This window comes from Phascolarctos cinereus, unplaced genomic scaffold (assembly GCF_003287225.1).
Source record: "Phascolarctos cinereus isolate Bilbo 61053 unplaced genomic scaffold, phaCin_HiC Scaffold_5;HRSCAF=322, whole genome shotgun sequence".
In the NCBI taxonomy this organism is placed as follows: Eukaryota; Metazoa; Chordata; class Mammalia; order Diprotodontia; family Phascolarctidae; genus Phascolarctos; species Phascolarctos cinereus.
Genome location: NW_027555958.1, coordinates 326,134,802 through 326,155,547, shown reverse-complemented (window position 1 = coordinate 326,155,547; position 20,746 = coordinate 326,134,802). Strand labels below are relative to the sequence as shown.

At 41.5% G+C, this 20,746-nt stretch overlaps 1 protein-coding gene across 1 annotated transcript; it reads right to left on the bottom strand.

Moving 5' to 3' along the window:
- Window positions 1-534: 534 nt before the first annotated feature.
- On the bottom strand, window positions 535-20,220 carry CD5L (CD5 molecule like). Its single transcript, XM_020991474.2, is given in 7 exon segments — window positions 535-960; window positions 2,578-2,898; window positions 7,334-7,660; window positions 11,847-12,173; window positions 14,500-14,817; window positions 18,873-18,899; window positions 19,986-20,220. Coding segments are annotated over 7 exon segments (1,548 nt in total). The 5' UTR covers window positions 20,206-20,220; the 3' UTR covers window positions 535-952.
- Window positions 20,221-20,746: the final 526 nt, after the last annotated feature.

The window sequence follows — 20,746 nt, the reverse complement described above, 5'->3', positions numbered from 1 at the left end:
GTAGGGCAGCTATATTTACTTAAGATGCATTTCATCTACCTCTACATCAGGGGTTACTAACTTTTTTGTGTGTCATGGAATCCTTTGGCAATCTGGGGAAATCTATGGATTCCTTGAGATGTCTTTAAACACATAAAATATATAGGGTTCCAAAGAAAACCAATTATGTTGAAACACAGTTGTCAAACTATTTTTTAAAAGTTTGCAGAAACCTGCATTATTAAAAGTGGTTCAAAAGATACATACAAATTGGGGTAAGGATCATTCATTATAGCTGCAACAGCAATGCTTTTGAGAGTAAATAAGCCAGTCCTGGATCTCAGAAGATGATCTGTACCCACAGTAAATGTTTCACTCCAAGCCAGGGACTTTCCCTCTGACCAAGGATCTAAAACCTTAAGAACCCAGGGGAGGCAAGAGGCCCTGCTGTGATGAGATCGGAAGCACTGAGTAGAGCCAAACACTCTAAAACTGCTTCTAAGGAAATATTGTCAATGGCTTCTTATAGTTCATATGAAAGAGACTAATACCCAGTTTCCTTTGATGCTTTTATTAATTCACATACGCAAGTCTTGTTCTTACAACTCAGCAGGGAAAAGTACCAGGAAGTCAGAACTGGAGGATCCCAAGTGGGTTGAAAAGAGAGAAGGAAAGTTAGAGAGCCCATGCCAAGGGGTCTGCAGTCAGAGGGGGAGCCTAGAAAAGTCAGAAACTCGGCTCCCCAGAAGGTTTGTCCTTCCTCTGTCCTCACACATTATGACTTCAGGAAGAAATGAAAGGGTTAATCTCACAGTAGCAGATTATGTGGCTGAAAGACTCCTTGGTAGAAGTGAGGGAGAAGCAGATAAAGCCTTCTGGTCCATCAGAAGCCATGGGAGAGATTGGAATCCATGAGCCTGGCAGGAGACGTTCCTGGGATTGGGCCGGCTCTGGGTTCCAAAGAAGGGTCCTGTTATTTTTCTGTAAAGAAGATAAGCCAATAAGAGAGGGAGCTATGAGGAGAGGGAGTAGGGGGAAAGTCAGTCTAATGTAGTGAAAAGAGCACTCTATTTGGAGGCAGAGGGCATGGGTTCGAGTCTCCGGTAACCTAAACTCTTTGGGACTTTCTCATCTGTAACATATATCTCATCTATAACATGGAGGGAGGTGTGTTTTGGGGAAGAGGGAGACTAGTTTAATTCCAAATTCCTTTTAGCTTAAAATCCAATGAGTCCTTATGGATTGTTCTCTGGTAATCTATATTTTCTTTTTCTTTCTTTTTTTTTGTTTTTAGGCAATTGGGGTTAAGTGACTTGCCCAGGGTCACACAGCTAGTAAGTGTCAAGTGTTTGGTCTGAGGCCAGATTTGAACTCAGGTCCTCCTGACTCCAGGGCCAGTGCTGTATCCACTGCCCCACCTAGCTCCCACCTAGCTGCCCCCTTTCTCTGGTAATCTAAAGAGGACTAGATTATAGTACAGGAAAGAAGTGGCCATCCCTGAATTCACCACTCACTGTTCTCATTATGTTCATGCCATATCAAAAACAGATGGTACAGAGCCTATAGGATCCACTTGCCTGTCTCTTGAAATGATAATAAATTACGACCTGTACAACTGGGACAATTCACTTATTCTTTCTGAGCCTCAATTTTCTCATTTGTATTACACTGTCACTACTCACCCCACATAGTTTTTGTGAGGAAAAAGCTCTGTAGAGCTTTGAAGGACTATAGATACAGAAATGATGATTATTGGTATCACAGCATTGTCATTTCTAGCTCCCAGAATGTGATTCAGAGGCCCTAAGCACCTGCCAGTCCCCTGACCTGATCCTGAGAATAAGGAATATCATGGGGCAGGGAGTGTTTCTGATTGTCTCTTCCCCACCATTACACCTTCTGATCCCTATGCTTGCAATTCTATTCCTGTTGGAAAGCAGAGACTCAGAGAGACAGGGGATTGGGAGTACAGGACATTCTCACACAGGGCCTTTTCTTCAAATCGGCCAGTAGCCTTTGGAGGCTTTGGGGAATTGTGGTTAGGGCTTCCTACTTCATTGCTCTGGGAATTTCCATTCTACAGGAATGGGAACTAGGTTTTTCTAATACGATCCAAGGATCGTCCCCAGATATAGCCCATGGAAGTCCAGGGAGTGGGGGTAGGGTTGTAGCCCTTTCTCATGATCTTGATTGGAATTAATTAGGAAGAGAGAGAGCAAAGGGCAGTGGAAAAACAGTACTAGACAAGGAGGGAGGTAGACTTGGGTTCTAGTCTTAGCTCTGTAACTGTGTGATTTCAAGTTAGTCATTTCCTCTCTCTGTGCCTCAGTTTCTCCATTTGTAAAAAGAAGAGGATGCACTAGACTGCCTGTGTTGATTATGTGACCGTCATTTCCTCCCCGCCTCCAGTCTCCAACCACAACCATTAGTGGCGTTCAATTACAATGACTAGTCTGATGACAACAGGATAATGTGTTCATGGGGCTGAGCATTCTGGAGGTGAGGGAGTGGGTCAAGCTGAGCTTAAGAAGGTGATATCACCTCCTACTGTTAGAATCACCTCCCCCAACCTAGGCTCCCCTTGGGCCTCCGGCATACCAGAACATATTACAGACACATCCTCCCGGTGGGTGCAGTCATGGTAGCCCCAGAAACGGTGTTTACATTGTTCCAAGGACGTCTCCTTCCCCTTGCAGCGGACGTCATCCAACCAGATGTAGCCTTTCCCATGGCCAAAACGCACCCTGTCTCGGGGCTTCTGGAAGACAGCCTTGCCACAGTTCACCTCCTGGCAAACCACCTGATCCTCCTTTTCTCCCCAGCCATCATTGCAAACAGAGCCCCAAATGCCTTTGTGGAGCACCTCCAGGCGACCTGAACACTTGTGTCTTCCATCCACCAGCCTCAAGGCAAAGCGTTCTGGGGAGAAAAGAGAGATGAACAAGTCATGGACTGATGGTGTAAACCAGAAGGGCTGGACACTTATTGTGCCCATTTTTCTTTCCTCTACTAAATTCTCCTTTTCCTTAATAACATTAGGTTTCAATAACAACAGGTTTCGAGGATTTACAACTAAAAGAGATGTCAGAGATCACCCAGGCCATGAGGGTAGCTGATGTTTGTAGGCAAATTCATATTCATTACCCCATTTGATTCCGACACTTCGGTGGAGTAGCCACAAGTCAGAGACAGGATGGATAGCTGGAAGGAATGTTACAAATCATCTCTCCCCCCTACCCCATTTTATGGATGAGGAAACTGAGGCCCAAGAACTTTAAGGTGCATGTCCCAAATGACACAGGTAGTAACAGAACCAAGATTCCAAATCTGGTCTTGTGTTGCCAGACACAGAGCTGTTTCCCCTTTCAGACCCACAAGTCTTTCAAGCAATAAGCAGGGAAGATCTTCTTATCACCATTTTACAGAAGCTCAGAAAGAAAAATAGTAGTAGACTGTTGTGGGCAAACAATTGACTTTCTAGTTGAATCTAAAGCTCTACTCCTTGCTATGATCCTGGGCAAGTAACAATGCGTCTGAGGGCAACTAGGTAACAAGATCTCTTAGGGAAGCTAGGTAACATAGTGGATAGAGCGCTGAGTCTGGAATCAAGAAGACCTGAGTTCAGATGTGACCTTAGATACTTACTAGCTGCGTGCAAATCATTAAACCTTGTCAGCCTCAGTTTTCTCATCTGTGAAATAGGGATAATAATAGAACCTACCTCCCAGGGTTGTGGTGAGGATCAAATGAGATACTTGTAAAGCACTTAACACACTGCCTGACACATAGTAGGCGCTTAATAAATGCCTCTTCCCTTCTTCCTTCCCTGCCAGTGTCCATGGCTAGTGAGCATTTGAAACTCTGCTCAATCTACCATAGCATAGCTAGCTGGTTGTTGTGGGGATCAGATTTATAAAACATTTGGCTCTGAGTAGGTGCTTAATACATGTTCCTTCCCTCCCTCTAGGCCTCAGTTTCCTAATTAATAAAATGAAAAGAATGATTAGAATCAGAGTTTCTCAAAGTGTGTTCTGGAGAACCCACAACCCCATTCAAAGGGCCCATAAGGTCAAAACTATTCTCATAATAATACTAGGGTGGTTTTATTTCTATCGTGATAAGTATCACCCTTTAAGCTATTCTCATAATAATACTAAGATGCTTTAATTTCTGCTGTGATAAATATCAATGGATAAAATCTATATAAATAAAAATATATATTAAAATATTAAAACATATAACAATTTTATGTTTAAAAAACATAAAAAACATAAAACATATATTTTTAAAGCTCTTAAAGAAGAAGAATGTCCTTAATAATTTTTAAGAGTGTAAAGGCGTGGGGAAGGTAGGAGGCACAGGGGATAGAGCATCAGCCCTGAAGTCAGGAAGACCTGAGTTCAAATCCAGCCTCAGACCAAACATTTAACAATTACTATCTGTGTGACCCTGGGCAAGTCACTTAACCTCAATTATCAAAAAAAAAAGTGTGTAAAGGCATTCTGAGACCAGAAAGACTGAGAACTGCTGGCCTAGATTACCTCTTCCAGTCTAAATTTAATGAAACCCCTATGAAGTCGTTAACCAGAGAATGTTGACATCTCACACTAGGACAGGGGTGGGGAACCTGTGGCGTTGAGGTCAATATGACCTCATATGGACCTCAAGGCCGCAGTTTCCCCATCCCTTGACTGGAGGAAACTTAAAGCCAGGGAAATGTAGTGATTGGCCCAAGATCATGAGTAATAAGTGCAGGAGAGCCAGCAGTTCAACCAAGTTGCTCTGATACCTGCTGAAATGTTCTTTCTTCAGCACTAGTCTTTCTCTCCTCATAGTTCCATCAGCAGATTATTCACCCGTTCCTACAGTACTCAATTCAATTTAATCAAGGCACTGGAAAGCTATTCAAATAAGAGTCACTGAGCATTCAACTGGCGTGGGAAATTTCTTTTCTATGTAACCCATATAATACTCCCAGAGCTCAGAAAAAAAGGGGCCAGGTAGGGAATAGAGATTTCACACTTCTACCCTGACTGAGTTCTAGGTATTATTTTTTATTGCCTCTCCATTGCGTTTCTTTCAAGGTCCCATCTTCTCTCCAGACTCCCTTCCTGCCACCGCTACCTCCCATCCCCTCCATCTTTACTTCCCACCCCTCCATTCCAATTTGGTGTAATAAAAGATTTCTAAGACAGAAAGTTTCCCATGATGAGTCATTTAGTGGAAAAGCTCAATTAGTATGAAAACAATCAAGTTTTTTTTTTTGTTCAGTTGTGTCTGATTCTTCATATTTGGGGTTTTCTTGGTAAAAATACTTGAGTGGTTTGCCATTTCCTTCTCTAGCTTCTTTTACAGATGAGGAAACTGAGGCAAACAGGATTAAGTGACTTGCCCAGGGTCACACAGCTAGTAAGTATCTGAGGCCAGATCTGAGCTCATGAAGATGACTCTTCCTGATTCCAAGCCCAATGCTCTATCCATTGCACCACCTAGCTGCCCCTTCACTTCTGTTTTACCAAGGTTTATATGAAAAAGTCTCATTGTACAGGCCCTGGCTAGAGCAGCGATACACCACATCTAGGGGTTAAATTGTGCCACAAGATGATATATGGTAAAGTGTAATGGGCCACCTGGCTGTCTTGTTCTAGAGATGTTTAACATGAAGAAGAGAGGACTCAGTGGGGAAAGGATAACAGTCTTCAAGCATTTTAAAGGCTGTTATGTGAAAGAAGAATCCGACCTCTTTCACTTGGTCCCCATGGACAGAACTAGCAATGGGTAGAAGTTGCAAATAGGCAAATTTAGGTTTAATGTAACCAAATATTTCCTGATAATTAAAACTGTCTCAGAACATAATGGGCTGCCTGGAGAAGAAATGGGTTCCCACTCACAGGAGGTCTTCAAGCTAAGTGGACATTCACTTGCTGGTTTGTTGGGCATCTTGTATGTTGTTGAAGTATGAAGTCAACAAGATGGATGCCAAGAACTCTTTAAACAATATATTTTAGTGGTTCTGTGACCTAATTTCTGTCCTTTGTACATACCACATGTCAACACTTGCTGGAATCCCATCCTCCAACTCACGTGCTCTAGAAAGTCATCTCTAATTCACCTATAGCTTGGTCTTGATTATTGCAAATAATGAATTCCCTGAAGTCTTCACATGTATTTGGATTCATGCTATTTGAAGTTATAATTATGTAAAATATGGTGGTTGGTTCTAGCCCAGTGGAAATGTGCAGTGGGTATTTTTATAATGCACTACTTCAGAGCATTCGTTATTTTTACTAATTCGAGCCAGATTATAGCTAGTAATGATGTTCAGACTTCACATAGCATTTTCTATCTCTCTTAGGGCATTATTATTCCGTATCTTTTATTTAAGTTAGTGGTGTATGTGTCATATTTCTCCAATTTGATTATGATTTCATAAACCCCATGTCTGATTCCCCCTATAGCCAAGCATAGTGCTTTGAAGACAGTAAGCTTAGTAACAGTTCATCACGTTGAGCTTACTCTTATTCTCTTTCCTGACACAAGCCTTATCATGGCTTTCTATGATTTAAAAAAGCGTACCTTCCTAATAATAACAATCAGCTAGCATTTATATAGTGCTTTAACTTTTGTGACCATTATAACAACCTTGTGAAGTAATAATAAAAACGTAATAGCTAGCATTTATAGCACTTTAAGGCATGCTCTAGGGGTATGGGGACCATTAAAAAGAAAGTAATGAAGACGTCAGAGACAAATGACTCTATTCAGGCGTCAGCTAAGACAGGCTCTTCAACCTTTTTGTGTCACAGACCCCTTTGATATTCTGGTGAAATCTAGGGACCCCTTCTCAGAATGATGTTTTTAAATGCACAAAATAAAATACATAGGATGTAAAAAAATTTATCTTGAAATACAATCATCAAAACATTGAACAAACAAACACAAGACAAGTTCACAGATCCCATATTAAAAACCCCTGAGCTGGGAGAAAAGGCTCCCTGACTCCTTGCAAATGTTTCTGTAAAGAGACTGAAGAAACTTTTTGGCTGGCTGAGAGAAACTGGTCTTTCATGAACAATTTTGTACAAGAATACTTAAAATAGATAAGGCCCAAGCAGAGAATTCTGAGTTGACTATGGGTAAATATGTAACAAGTTTGGACTTCCATGCCATTTAGAAGCTACCATCAACTGATCACCACCACCACCGCTGCCGCCCCTGCCCCCTTCCTTCTAAAGGCAAAGTGTTCCATTCCTGATAAAAGGAATCAAGTCTCCATTCTTTTAAGGATCCTGATATATACTGGATTAATTGGACTGATTTAAACAGAGTTAGATCCTAGAATCCCAAGCATTACCTTCACAGTGGACCCAGGTATCATCCTGATGAGAACAGTTGTTCTTCTCCATTAGTACAACTGCACAGTGACTCAGGGATGGTTCTGACCCTTGGCATTCCACTTGACCTGGCCAGATGTCCCCTGTGCCCTGTTGATCCTTGGCACAAGAACCTTTCGTCAGAATGGATCTTCCACAGCCTAGCTCCTGACACAGCACCTTGGCATTCTGGAAGGTCCAGCCTGCATTGCACACGCTATCCCACTTCCCAGCATGCTTCACCTCCACTCGGCCAATGCAGTGACTAGGGCCATCAACCAGCCGGAAGTCATCCAAATTTAGAATTTCTTTAAAAATAAGACAGTGAAAAGAACTTAAGACGTGAGGTTTACAATCTTGGGTCATCTCTCCCCCCTCCCATTTTATTGATAAGGAAACTGAGGCCCAAGAACTTTAAGATGCGTGCCCCAAATGACACAGGTAGTAACAGAACCAAGATTCCAAATCTGGTCTTGTGTTGCCAGACACAGAGCTGTTTCCCCTTTCAGACCCACAAGTCTTTCAAGCAATAAGCAGGGAAGATCTTCTTATCACCATTTTACAGAAGCTCAGAAAGAAAAATAGTAGTAGACTGTTATGGGCAAACAATTGACTTTCTAGTTGAATCTAAAGCTCTACTCCTTGCTATGATCCTGGGCAAGTAACAATGCGTCTGAGGGCAACTAGGTAACAAGATCTCTTAGGGAAGCTAGGTAACATAGTGGATAGAGCACTGAGTCTGGAATCAAGAAGACCTGAGTTCAGATGTGACCTTAGATACTTACTAGCTGCGTGCAAATCATTAAACCTTTGTCAGCCTCAGTTTTCTCATCTGTGAAATAGGGATAATAATAGAACCTACCTCCCAGGGTTGTGGTGAGGATCAAATGAGATACTTGTAAAGCACTTAACACACTGCCTGACACATAGTAGGCGCTTAATAAATGCCTCTTCCCTTCTTCCTTCCCTGCCAGTGTCCATGGCTAGTGAGCATTTGAAACTCTGCTCAATCTACCATAGCATAGCTAGCTGGTTGTTGTGGGGATCAGATTTATAAAACATTTGGCTCTGAGTAGGTGCTTAATACATGTTCCTTCCCTCCCTCTAGGCCTCAGTTTCCTAATTAATAAAATGAAAAGAATGATTAGAATCAGAGTTTCTCAAAGTGTGTTCTGGAGAACCCACAACCCCATTCAAAGGGCCCATAAGGTCAAAACTATTCTCATAATAATACTAGGGTGGTTTTATTTCTATCGTGATAAGTATCACCCTTTAAGCTATTCTCATAATAATACTAAGATGCTTTAATTTCTGCTGTGATAAATATCAATGGATAAAATCTATATAAATAAAAATATATATTAAAATATTAAAACATATAACAATTTTATGTTTAAAAAACATAAAAAAACATAAAACATATATTTTTAAAGCTCTTAAAGAAGAAGAATGTCCTTAATAATTTTTAAGAGTGTAAAGGCGTGGGGAAGGTAGGAGGCACAGGGGATAGAGCATCAGCCCTGAAGTCAGGAAGACCTGAGTTCAAATCCAGCCTCAGACCAAACATTTAACAATTACTATCTGTGTGACCCTGGGCAAGTCACTTAACCTCAATTATCAAAAAAAAAAAGTGTGTAAAGGCATTCTGAGACCAGAAAGACTGAGAACTGCTGGCCTAGATTACCTCTTCCAGTCTAAATTTAATGAAACCCCTATGAAGTCGTTAACCAGAGAATGTTGACATCTCACACTAGGACAGGGGTGGGGAACCTGTGGCGTTGAGGTCAATATGACCTCATATGGACCTCAAGGCCGCAGTTTCCCCATCCCTTGACTGGAGGAAACTTAAAGCCAGGGAAATGTAGTGATTGGCCCAAGGTCATAAGTAATAAGTGCAGGAGAGCCAGCAGTTCAACCAAGTTGCTCTGATACCTGCTGAAATGTTCTTTCTTCAGCACTAGTCTTTCTCTCCTCATAGTTCCATCAGCAGATTATTCACCCATTCCTGCAGTACTCAATTCAATTTAATCAAGGCACTGGAAAGCTATTCAAATAAGAGTCACTGAGCATTCTACTGATGTGAGAAACTTCTTTTCTGTATAACCCATATAATACTCCCAGAGCTCAGAAAAAAAGGGGCCAGGTAGGGAATAGAGATTTCACACTTCTACCCTGACTGAGTTCTAGGTATTATTTTTTATTGCCTCTCCATTGCGTTTCTTTCAAGGTCCCATCTTCTCTCCAGACTCCCTTCCTGCCACCGCTACCTCCCATCCCCTCCATCTTTACTTCCCACCCCTCCATTCCAATTTGGTGTAATAAAAGATTTCTAAGACAGAAAGTTTCCCATGATGAGTCATTTAGTGGAAAAGCTCAATTAGTATGAAAACAATCAAGTTTTTTTTTTGTTCAGTTGTGTCTGATTCTTCATATTTGGGGTTTTCTTGGTAAAAATACTTGAGTGGTTTGCCATTTCCTTCTCTAGCTTCTTTTACAGATGAGGAAACTGAGGCAAACAGGATTAAGTGACTTGCCCAGGGTCACACAGCTAGTAAGTATCTGAGGCCAGATCTGAGCTCATGAAGATGACTCTTCCTGATTCCAAGCCCAATGCTCTATCCATTGCACCACCTAGCTGCCCCTTCACTTCTGTTTTACCAAGGTTTATATGAAAAAGTCTCATTGTACAGGCCCTGGCTAGAGCAGCGATACACCACATCTAGGGGTTAAATTGTGCCACAAGATGATATATGGTAAAGTGTAATGGGCCACCTGGCTGTCTTGTTCTAGAGATGTTTAACATGAAGAAGAGAGGACTCAGTGGGGAAAGGATAACAGTCTTCAAGCATTTTAAAGGCTGTTATGTGAAAGAAGAATCAGACCTCTTTCACTTGGTCCCCATGGACAGAACTAGCAATGGGTAGAAGTTGCAAATAGGCAAATTTAGGTTTAATGTAACCAAATATTTCCTGATAATTAAAACTGTCTCAGAACATAATGGGCTGCCTGGAGAAGAAATGGGTTCCCACTCACAGGAGGTCTTCAAGCTAAGTGGACATTCACTTGCTGGTTTGTTGGGCATCTTGTATGTTGTTGAAGTATGAAGTCAACAAGATGGATGCCAAGAACTCTTTAAACAATATATTTTAGTGGTTCTGTGACCTAATTTCTGTCCTTTGTACATACCACATGTCAACACTTGCTGGAATCCCATCCTCCAACTCACGTGCTCTAGAAAGTCATCTCTAATTCACCTATAGCTTGGTCTTGATTATTGCAAATAATGAATTCCCTGAAGTCTTCACATGTATTTGGATTCATGCTATTTGAAGTTATAATTATGTAAAATATGGTGGTTGGTTCTAGCCAGTGGAAATGTGCAGTGGGTATTTTTATAATGCACTACTTCAGAGCATTCGTTATTTTTACTAATTCGAGCCAGATTATAGCTAGTAATGATGTTCAGACTTCACATAGCATTTTCTATCTCTCTTAGGGCATTATTATTCGTATCTTTTATTTAAGTTAGTGGTGTATGTGTCATATTTCTCCAATTTGATTATGATTTCATAAACCCCATGTCTGATTCCCCCTATAGCCAAGCATAGTGCTTTGAAGACAGTAAGCTTAGTAACAGTTCATCACGTTGAGCTTACTCTTATTCTCTTTCCTGACACAAGCCTTATCATGGCTTTCTATGATTTAAAAAAGCGTACCTTCCTAATAATAACAATCAGCTAGCATTTATATAGTGCTTTAACTTTTGTGACCATTATAACAACCTTGTGAAGTAATAATAAAAACGTAATAGCTAGCATTTATAGCACTTTAAGGCATGCTCTAGGGGTATGGGGACCATTAAAAAGAAAGTAATGAAGACGTCAGAGACAAATGACTCTATTCAGGCGTCAGCTAAGACAGGCTCTTCAACCTTTTTGTGTCACAGACCCTTTGATATTCTGGTGAAATCTAGGGACCCCTTCTCAGAATGATGTTTTTAAATGCACAAAATAAAATACATAGGAATGTAAAAAAATTTATCTTGAAATACAATCATCAAAACATTGAACAAACAAACACAAGACAAGTTCACAGATCCCATATTAAAAACCCCTGAGCTGGGAGAAAAGGCTCCCTGACTCCTTGCAAATGTTTCTGTAAAGAGACTGAAGAAACTTTTTGGCTGGCTGAGAGAAACTGGTCTTTCATGAACAATTTTGTACAAGAATACTTAAAATAGATAAGGCCCAAGCAGAGAATTCTGAGTTGACTATGGGTAAATATGTAACAAGTTTGGACTTCCATGCCATTTAGAAGCTACCATCAACTGATCACCACCACCACCGCTGCCGCCCCTGCCCCCTTCCTTCTAAAGGCAAAGTGTTCCATTCCTGATAAAAGGAATCAAGTCTCCATTCTTTTAAGGATCCTGATATATACTGGATTAATTGGACTGATTTAAACAGAGTTAGATCCTAGAATCCCAAGCATTACCTTCACAGTGGACCCAGGTATCATCCTGATGAGAACAGTTGTTCTTCTCCATTAGTACAACTGCACAGTGACTCAGGGATGGTTCTGACCCTTGGCATTCCACTTGACCTGGCCAGATGTCACCTGTTCCTTGTTCATCCTTACTATAAGAACCTTTTGTCAGAATGGATCTTCCACAGCCTAGCTCCTGACACAGCACCTCGGCATCCTGGAAAGTCCAGCCTGCATTGCACACGGTATCCCACTTCCCAACATGCTTCACCTCCACTCGGCCAATGCAGTGACTAGGACCATCAACCAGCCGGAAGTCATCTAAATTTAGAATTTCTTTAAAAATAAGACAGTGAAAAGAACTTAAGATGTTAGATTTACAATCTTGGTTCTACTTTTTGGCAACAATTTATATATTTGCTTTGACTTTTCACAGCATTTTTACATCTATTATATCACTGGATTCCCCCAACAGTCCTATAATGTAGGTGTAGGTAATATTATCCTCATTTTGCAGATTGGAAAAATAGTCAGGACCTGGACACTGGTGACCCTCTAAGGATTTAAAATCAGTAGGTTTAAATCATAAAAATAGAAGTGGTAGAGTCACCTAGCTACATCATTGGATGAAGAACTGGAAGTAATCATAAAGTTAATTTAGTCTAGTCCCTTCATTTTACAGAAGGGTAAATTAAGGACTAGAGACTTTAATTAAATAGTCAATGGTCACAACAATCATAGGATTATAATCTTAAAGCTGGATGGTACCTTAGAGAGCTGATCCATCACTTATGAGAATTCCTCACTACAGAATTTAAGCAATTGGCCAAAGTAACACAGAGTAAATAGTAGACCTAGAATTTAAACTCAAGATCTCTAGTTCCAAAAGGTATCCTTCCTACTGCACTATGGCACCAAGTCTTTTTTTTTTTTCCATTCCACTAGAGTAACCTCTCAACCTTCCACAAGATGCTCACTTTATAGAGGCTTCATCTATATGGGAGCCACCCCTGTCTGGCCAGGTGGTACTAGCCTGCATTTCCTTCTCCTTATTTCCAGTCTCTGTTGACTTTGTACTCAGCCCACATGCCTATTTCTTCATTTCTTGACTTCTTTCCCCCTCTTCAGCTGAACTCCTTATGACTTGGTTTTGAGAGTCTGCTATTCTCATGCTCTGCAGGGATTTTGTTAGCTTGATGCTGCTTTATGTCAGAAAGAGGGTTCATGGACAGCTCTAAGGCAAGCCACAGTCATATTTGGGCACCCTCTGAAACTCAGAGATAATCTAGTCCATTCCTCTCACTTACAGAATGAGACCCAGAGAGAGGAAATGACTTGTCCAAAATCTGAGAGCTAGTAAGTGGCAGCCTTGGAATTGGTGGGACTTAAAAATGCCTACTGTGGAAATATGTTTTACATGATTGCATATGGATAGCCTAGATCAGATTGCTTACTGTCTCAGGGAAGGGAGAGGTAAGGGAGGGAGAAAGGAACTCAAAATTAAAAAAAATTAATAAAAACCTTAATGCTAAAAATTGTTTTTACATGTAATTAGAGGGAAAATAATTTTTTTTTAAAAAAAAGGAATTGGTGGGACTTGAATACAGGTCTTGTGGCCGGGACTCTACCCTTGACTTGCTTAAAACTATGTAGCATGGTTCTTGGAGAACAAAGACCAGACATAAAGACAGAAAGTCTTGATACTTATGAAACATACATTTACCCATGGGGAAATATATACAGTATATATTATGAATATGTGTTAAGTAGAAGTGAATTATTTTTTGACGTGTGTGTGTGTGTGTGTGTCTGTGTGTGTGTGTGTGCTGTTCTTCCTATCTAGACTGTGAGCACCTTGAGGACGGAAATGTCTTTCCCTTCCTTTTACTATCATTCACTGATTGATTGACACATGTGAAGTATCAAGCAGATAGGCACTCGTGTGTGTGTGTGTGTGTGTGTGTGTGTGTGTGTGTGTCTGTGTGTATACTGACTAAGGTTAGATTGGGTGGTTTAACTGATGAAAGCTCCCTTCAGGATGTGGGTATTGAATAGGGTTATTATGGGTGTGGGGACAGGTAGGTGGTGCAATGGATAGAGTACCTGGCCTGGAATGGGAAGAGTCGGGAGAATGAACTGGGTTAAAGTTCTAGTTGCTTCATGGAGCATTTTATAGGATACTAGAATAAAGATCTGGAAGGGAGCTCAGGTGTTATCACAACCCAGTCATTTTTCCAACAGGGAAAAAGCTTCAAAGACTCTAAAAGATTTGCCCAATGTCACACAGTGGATCTTGCCAAGAGTAGAAAATGGATAATAAAAATATAAGTAAACACAGAAGGGGATGAAACCTAGACAGTCAGCATGTTTTGGACAGAGTAAAAGACTTGCAGTCAGAAGACTTGTTTTCATGTTGCAACTCTGGTAACTCATCAGCTGTGTGCCCCTAGGCAAGTCTCTTACTCTCTCTGATCCTTTGTTTCCTCAACCATAAACTGAAGATAATAATTACTTGTACTAACTTATAAGATTGATCTGAGGAAAGCACTTTGTAAACCTTAAAAGCACCATTATAATTATTATAATAACTATTATTATTATGATTATATCCTTATTAAGTTCAGGGTCATCCCAAGCCCTCAGGTGACCACTAATAACTCACCTTCACAGATTACACCTACATCTTCATCATGATCATTGCATTCTACATATATATCTTCTTCACATTCTGCCAGTTTCGCTTCTGTCCCTTGGCAGTTCAGGTTCCAAATGGGCTGGTCTTCCTGGGCTTTTGGTGAATAGACTCTGCCAGCTGGTGATGCCACACCTGGTCCACATTGCAGCTCCTGGCACACTATAGCCATTGTTTTTTTCGTCCAATAGTCATCACATACAGTGCCCCATTGTCCATTCTTCCACAACTCCACCCGACCTTCACAAGGGTTAGGGCCTCCCACTAGGCGCATGCCATGAGGGAGGTCTGCAAATGACCAGATCATTGGGGAGAATGAAAGATCTCAAAAATGATCACACAAGGCAGATCTGGGGAGGTACTCAGTCAGAAGCATAGCTATGAAGTTTTACACCCCGGTCAAATGGCACAATTGGCAAAAAGCCCCCCTTAATTTCAGGGAGAAAAAGAAAACCACTCTGCAGGAGTTGGGGGGGGGGAACCTCAGGGTACATCAAGGCCATTGCTTGGAAGACTTCCCACCCCTGAGGAAACAGATCCTTGGGTAGTTACTTTTTTAAACTAATCATTCTTGACAGCTAGGTGCTAGGGTCAGTTAAGTTTTCATACTTGTCATCCAAGTCGACTGGTTACTTCTGGGATGGAGTTTTAAGCCTCATAGCAAATAGATACATGCCAACCTCACCTCCCCACAATCATCATATTAGTGATAAAAGGAACCTTATGGATCACTTAGAGTCATTCTTTCAAAGTTAACAGAGCAGGAAACTGAAATCCTTGAGCAAGAAGTCACAGAGGAAGGCTCATCTAACTCTTACTGAAGTTGAGGCTGACCTGAGGTGTAGTCAATGGAGCACCAAAACCAGGTAGATTTATAAACTTTTAGAGCTAGGGAGGACTTTGGAAACCACCTCGTCCTATGCCTTCATTGTAGAGGAGAGGGAACAGAGGAATGGAATTAGTGGTAGAGCTAGGTGCCCTGATTCCTACTTTTGAAATTTGATCTCCCTTGGAGAACCTGTCTTTTCCCTTCTCTGGCTCTCGTTTCCCGAGTTCCAGTTCTTCCAGGGCAGCGGCACCAGCTCTCACGATTCAGAAAAAGCAGCTGAGCAGGAAAGGTCTCCCTTTCCTTGATTTTGAGGTTCCTGAGATAGGAGGCTTCAAAAAAGCACACCCAGGAAGGCACAGCTCTCCAGCAGGGATGAAGGACTGGTGCCCTCTTCTGCCTTGCCCTTTGTGATCATCCTTCTTCCAGGACAGGGTCTCAGCCCAGAACTCTTTGACCTGGGGAAACATCTCCCTTTCCCTGAAGCAGCCCAGTCCCTATCTCCCACACTCCTAAACTACCTCCTCACTCCACAGGAAGATCCACCCTATTTTCAACTCAGGTTTCTTGTTCAATCCCTGCAGGAAAGTCTGAGAATATGGTGAAGGAAAAACTTAGAGGAAAAGAAAAGTTTGTAAACTCAGGGAGACAGAGTGAAATGACCTTCTAGCAAGGACTGAAATGCTGTCTCTCTATCCATCTTTCTCCACCTGATGTTCCAGCCAATCATAAGTGAGGATGGGAAGTTTCCTAGTCTGTCTCCAGCATTATGCCATAAGCCAGCACCTGAATGGCCATCCCCCATCATTATGGAGTAGGGTAGCCTTGCTCCTGCAGTCAGAGCTTGGATCCTGCTTTTTTCTCTCCCTTCTTATCCAACACACCCCACAAGACTGTGTTAAGCTGCTCTACTAGAGGCAGGCTGCTCCTGCTCCCGTTTTCACCATCGTCTAGCCCCCTCACTGCCCCAGGATACATTTGCATCCCAGCCCAAACACCAGGTTCAGCTGCTGGTCTTTTTCCTTAAAGGATCATAACCTCAGAGTTGAAGTGGACCTTAGAGTCCATTCTTTTCATTTCACAGATGAGGAACCTGAAACCCAGAGAACTGAATGGTTTGCCCAAGATTCTATAGTGACAAATGTCAAAGCCAGGATCCTACCCCAGGGGTTGCGGTGCCGTATTCAGGGCTCTCTCCTTCTACCTCATAACTTCTTTCAGACACCAAAAAAAGTCCTTTTGCCCCAGGGCTAATTTTCCATTCTTGAGGGGAATTCTCCATCCTGAGAAAAAACCCTGGTGGCCCCTATTTAAATCTACTAAACTTGATGGAGTCAGGAAGACCCAGGCTCAAGTCCTGTCTCAGATATATACCAACAGTATGACCCTGGGTGGATCACTTAACCTTTCAGTATCCCAGGCAACTCTCTGAGACTAGAAGTTGCTGAAAAATGCTGACCTACGTTGATGGAGAGAGTGTCCTCACCAGGAGTTTCCCATATCATTGAAATAGCAGGGACTTCTAAGCACATTATAACAGCTCCTGTTGTTGTTCAGTTATTTCAGTCATCTCCAACTCTTTGTGACCCTCTGTCCTATTTCTAATCCCACCCCACTCTTTCAACATCCCTTACTGCCCAATGCCCTCCAAAGCTCTACTAGTTTCAATTTGGGGGGGGAAGGGAAGCTCATATTTGATTCACACTGAAGCCAGGTTTGGTTCTGATGAACCCACAGGTTTCAGGCTTCTTGGCTGTAAGAAGAAATGGCCAGAGCCCCAGAATGCCAGTCTTTAGGGAAATTCACCAAGGGCAGATGGAAGCCATGGGCCTTTGTAACACTTTAGCTTCTCCCTGGACAGATAGAAAATGGTGGTATGGATGCTTTGAACCTAGGATTGTTATCAGGTTCCCACAGAGGTAACCTGGAAAGTGGAAGGAGTTTTGGAACTGGAGTCAGAAGAATTAGTTTTAAATTACGACTGGGTTTGAATCCTTTACTAGATTTTTGACGTTGGGCAAGTCACTTAAATGCTTTGACTCTTAGTGTGCTCATTGCAAAATGGAGATAAAAATTCTCATTATCCTACTACCTACCTCGCAGGGATGTCTGTAAGAAAGATCTTTGTAAACTGTAAAGTATTTTTAAAATGATCTGTTGTTATTCATTATGATTAAGAGTACACATGTTCAGGAGCTATGAAGAATTTGAGAAACAGATTGAGGATTAGGAGTAGGCTTGACATCAAGCTGATCATTAAATCTCTCCCTTGAATAAGGATGAAATAATAATAATTATATTAATAGCTTACATAATAATAATAAAAAGTACAAATGTATGACACTTCACAATTTAAAAAGAAAATTTTACCCTTTACTTCATCCAAACAATTCTTCAAAGTGAAGGAAGAGGACCATTCTGACACCCTAGCCTTCTAGCTCCTTGACCTTGTCAGCCTTTATCTTCACTCTACTTCTGTAACCCTAAAGCACAGGTGAATGTCATTGGGACAAGACCTTAAACACTTTCTGACTACTACCTGCATGTACCACGCTGTTCTTCCTGCTAGACCTGCTTTTACCCCTTCGGTCCCACAATGCTCCATATTCTTCCAGTCCGTCCACTTCCTTCTGTATTTGCTTGCCTCTGTAGCCAGCTTGGATAACACCTCAGATTCCCTTGTCCCCCCCTACTTTTGAGAAGGAGAAGTAGAGTGACTACTAGGACTAAATCCCAGGTCTCTCCTGCCTCTTAGACTCCTAGCTTCTTTCTACTACCTCAGTAAGGCCCTCAGTGCTCCTTGGGAGTCCTTTTTGTTATTTTTAGGAGATTCCCCATCATATTACTCACACGGGCTGACTCAAGCTTTTTATTTCATTCTGCTTAAGCCCTCCAATCCACTCCTAATTGCTGTGGCCTGGGGTAGACCTAGGATTCTAATAAGGAAGGGCTGAGTAACCCAGGGACTGGGGACACAAAAGTGTGCTGACTGGAAAAAAGGGTGCAGTCTGGGCTAAGAGTCAGAGCCTCAAGGCCTAAGCAGATTTGAGAAATCACCTAGTTTCATTCTCTCATTGTACTGAAATGGAAACAGAGCAAGAGAGAAGGAAGTAATTTGCCAAATGTCACCTAGTGAGTTAGTAAAAGAATCCCATATGAGGGCTAAAATGCATCAATAATAAGTAATGAGAGCCTGAGAATCCATAACCTAACCTGCACCTACAAACTCTCTAGAAATCCTGAACTCAAGCAGCCAAGTCATTGGTTTGTGGTGAAAGAACCCTGGGAAGAAGCAAAAGGAGAAGACCTGTGCTTTGTGGAAACCACTCTCTCCTTCCCCTGGTCTTGGAGGTGGAAATAGAAAGTCATTGGGCAGAGATTCTCCTCTCTGGTGGTTGAGGTGTGTTACCTCAAATGTCTCTCCAGAGCTCAAGAAGCTTCAAAACCTCCTCTCCTTTAGCAGGGTTGGGGGGGGATCAAGTTTTCAGGGGTTCCAAGGCTAAATAAAAGCTCTTACCTGACAAGCCAAGTCCAGTGCCTGTGGCTGGGGAAGGAAAGGAGGGGAAAAGATGAGTCAACAAGAAGCATTCATGAACCCTATTATGCAGCCCACCCAAACCTATGCACACTGAGGAGATCCAAAGAATCTCAAAAGAGGAGATCTACCCTTCAGGCACTTGTAGGCTAGTTAGGGAGGCAAGATGTGTACATCAAAACTCATAATGTCTGATATAAATGAGCAATACTGGACAAGCCATTCTATGGCTCCTCAGAGGAGGGGAAGATCCCTGGGCCCTGGAGTGCTTAGGGAAAGCCTCAAGGAAGAGGTGGGTCTCTTCTGTGTCTTGAAGGATTCGTATAGACAAAGAGGAAGGAGGTGGAAAAGGGAATTACAGGAAGCAAAAATAGCCTGGACAAAACCATGAAAAAGAAAATTAGATAAGATGACATAAAGACAGAGCATTTATTTCTTTTCTCTACTTCTCTTCACCTGTACCTCATATATATATGTGTGTGTATATATATACACATACACATACACATATACATATACATACACATACATACACATATACATATACATATACATATACATATACATATACATATACATATACATATACATATACATATATATATATACATATATACGTGTGTGTGTATACATATATATATATATATATATATATATATATATATATATATATATATATATATGTGCTTATTATGTGCCAGGCATTGTGCTAAGTGCTTCAGACCATCCCTTTGTGCTATAAATAGAGAATAGTCATGGGTGAATCCCTTTAGGATTAAAAAATAAAATGGCACAAACCCAAGCTGGGCAAGACTCTGAAACAAGATAGGAAAAGCTCTGGTGGTCATATTACATATTCATATTCAAGGTAAATAGGGACCAGGAGGTTAAAAAATGCAAAAGAGAAAAAAAAAAGGAAAAGGAAATCAAACACAGAGAAGTAAGAAGAGAAAAGTTTAGAGCTTTCTATGTGAACAGTCCCCCATATGTACAATATGGCCAAGAGTGAACTCCCTTGTACTCCCCCTGTACCAGGGTGTGTGCTGTGAGGACTGAAGAACCTAAGGCAGGAAAGAACAAACTAAGAGCACTTACCAAGTAACATGAAGAAGAGTAGAATCATGGTTTGGGTGGTGTGAGTGTGACCTAGGGTCAGAATAATGGCAGAAGGAGCCCTGGAGGCAAGTGGCTCTGGTCAGCTTTGACGAAGAGTGGGCAATAATGTCCCGAGATCCAGTCCTGGACTGAAGTATGTCAGATGATCAGGGGTCAGTGGGTGGAGCTGTATGGAGCCGAGGCTTGCTGAGTCCAGCATATATCAGAAGGAAGGAAAATGGTGGGGGCTGGTGCAAAGTATGTGAAACAGGACAGCTTGCTGCTAGGACTTCTTTCATCTTTCTGTTTAGATTGTTGCCCTGAAAAATGCTATCTGTCCCCAGAGAAAGAACTGATAGCATCTGAATACAGATTGAAGCATATTTTTTTTACTTCCTTTACTTTTCTTGAGTTTTTTTTTGTTTGGTCTATATTTTCCCTAACAACATGACTATTATGGAAATGTTTGGATGCCTTCACATGTATAACCTTTATCAAATTATTCGCCTTCTGAACTGGGGGAGGGGAGATGGGAAGGGAGAGAATTTGGAACTCAAAGTTTTAAAAACAAATGTTAGAAATTGTTTTTACATGTAACTGGGGAAAAAATAAAATATTGAATACTACTTTGTTCCCCTGAAAAGCACAGTGTTGCAACACTTCACAAGTTCTCCACTATGATCTAGGAGGGTATTCCTATCCAAGCATACAGATTACAGCCCATGCATGTTTATGCATCATGCATGATTATTGGCCATTCC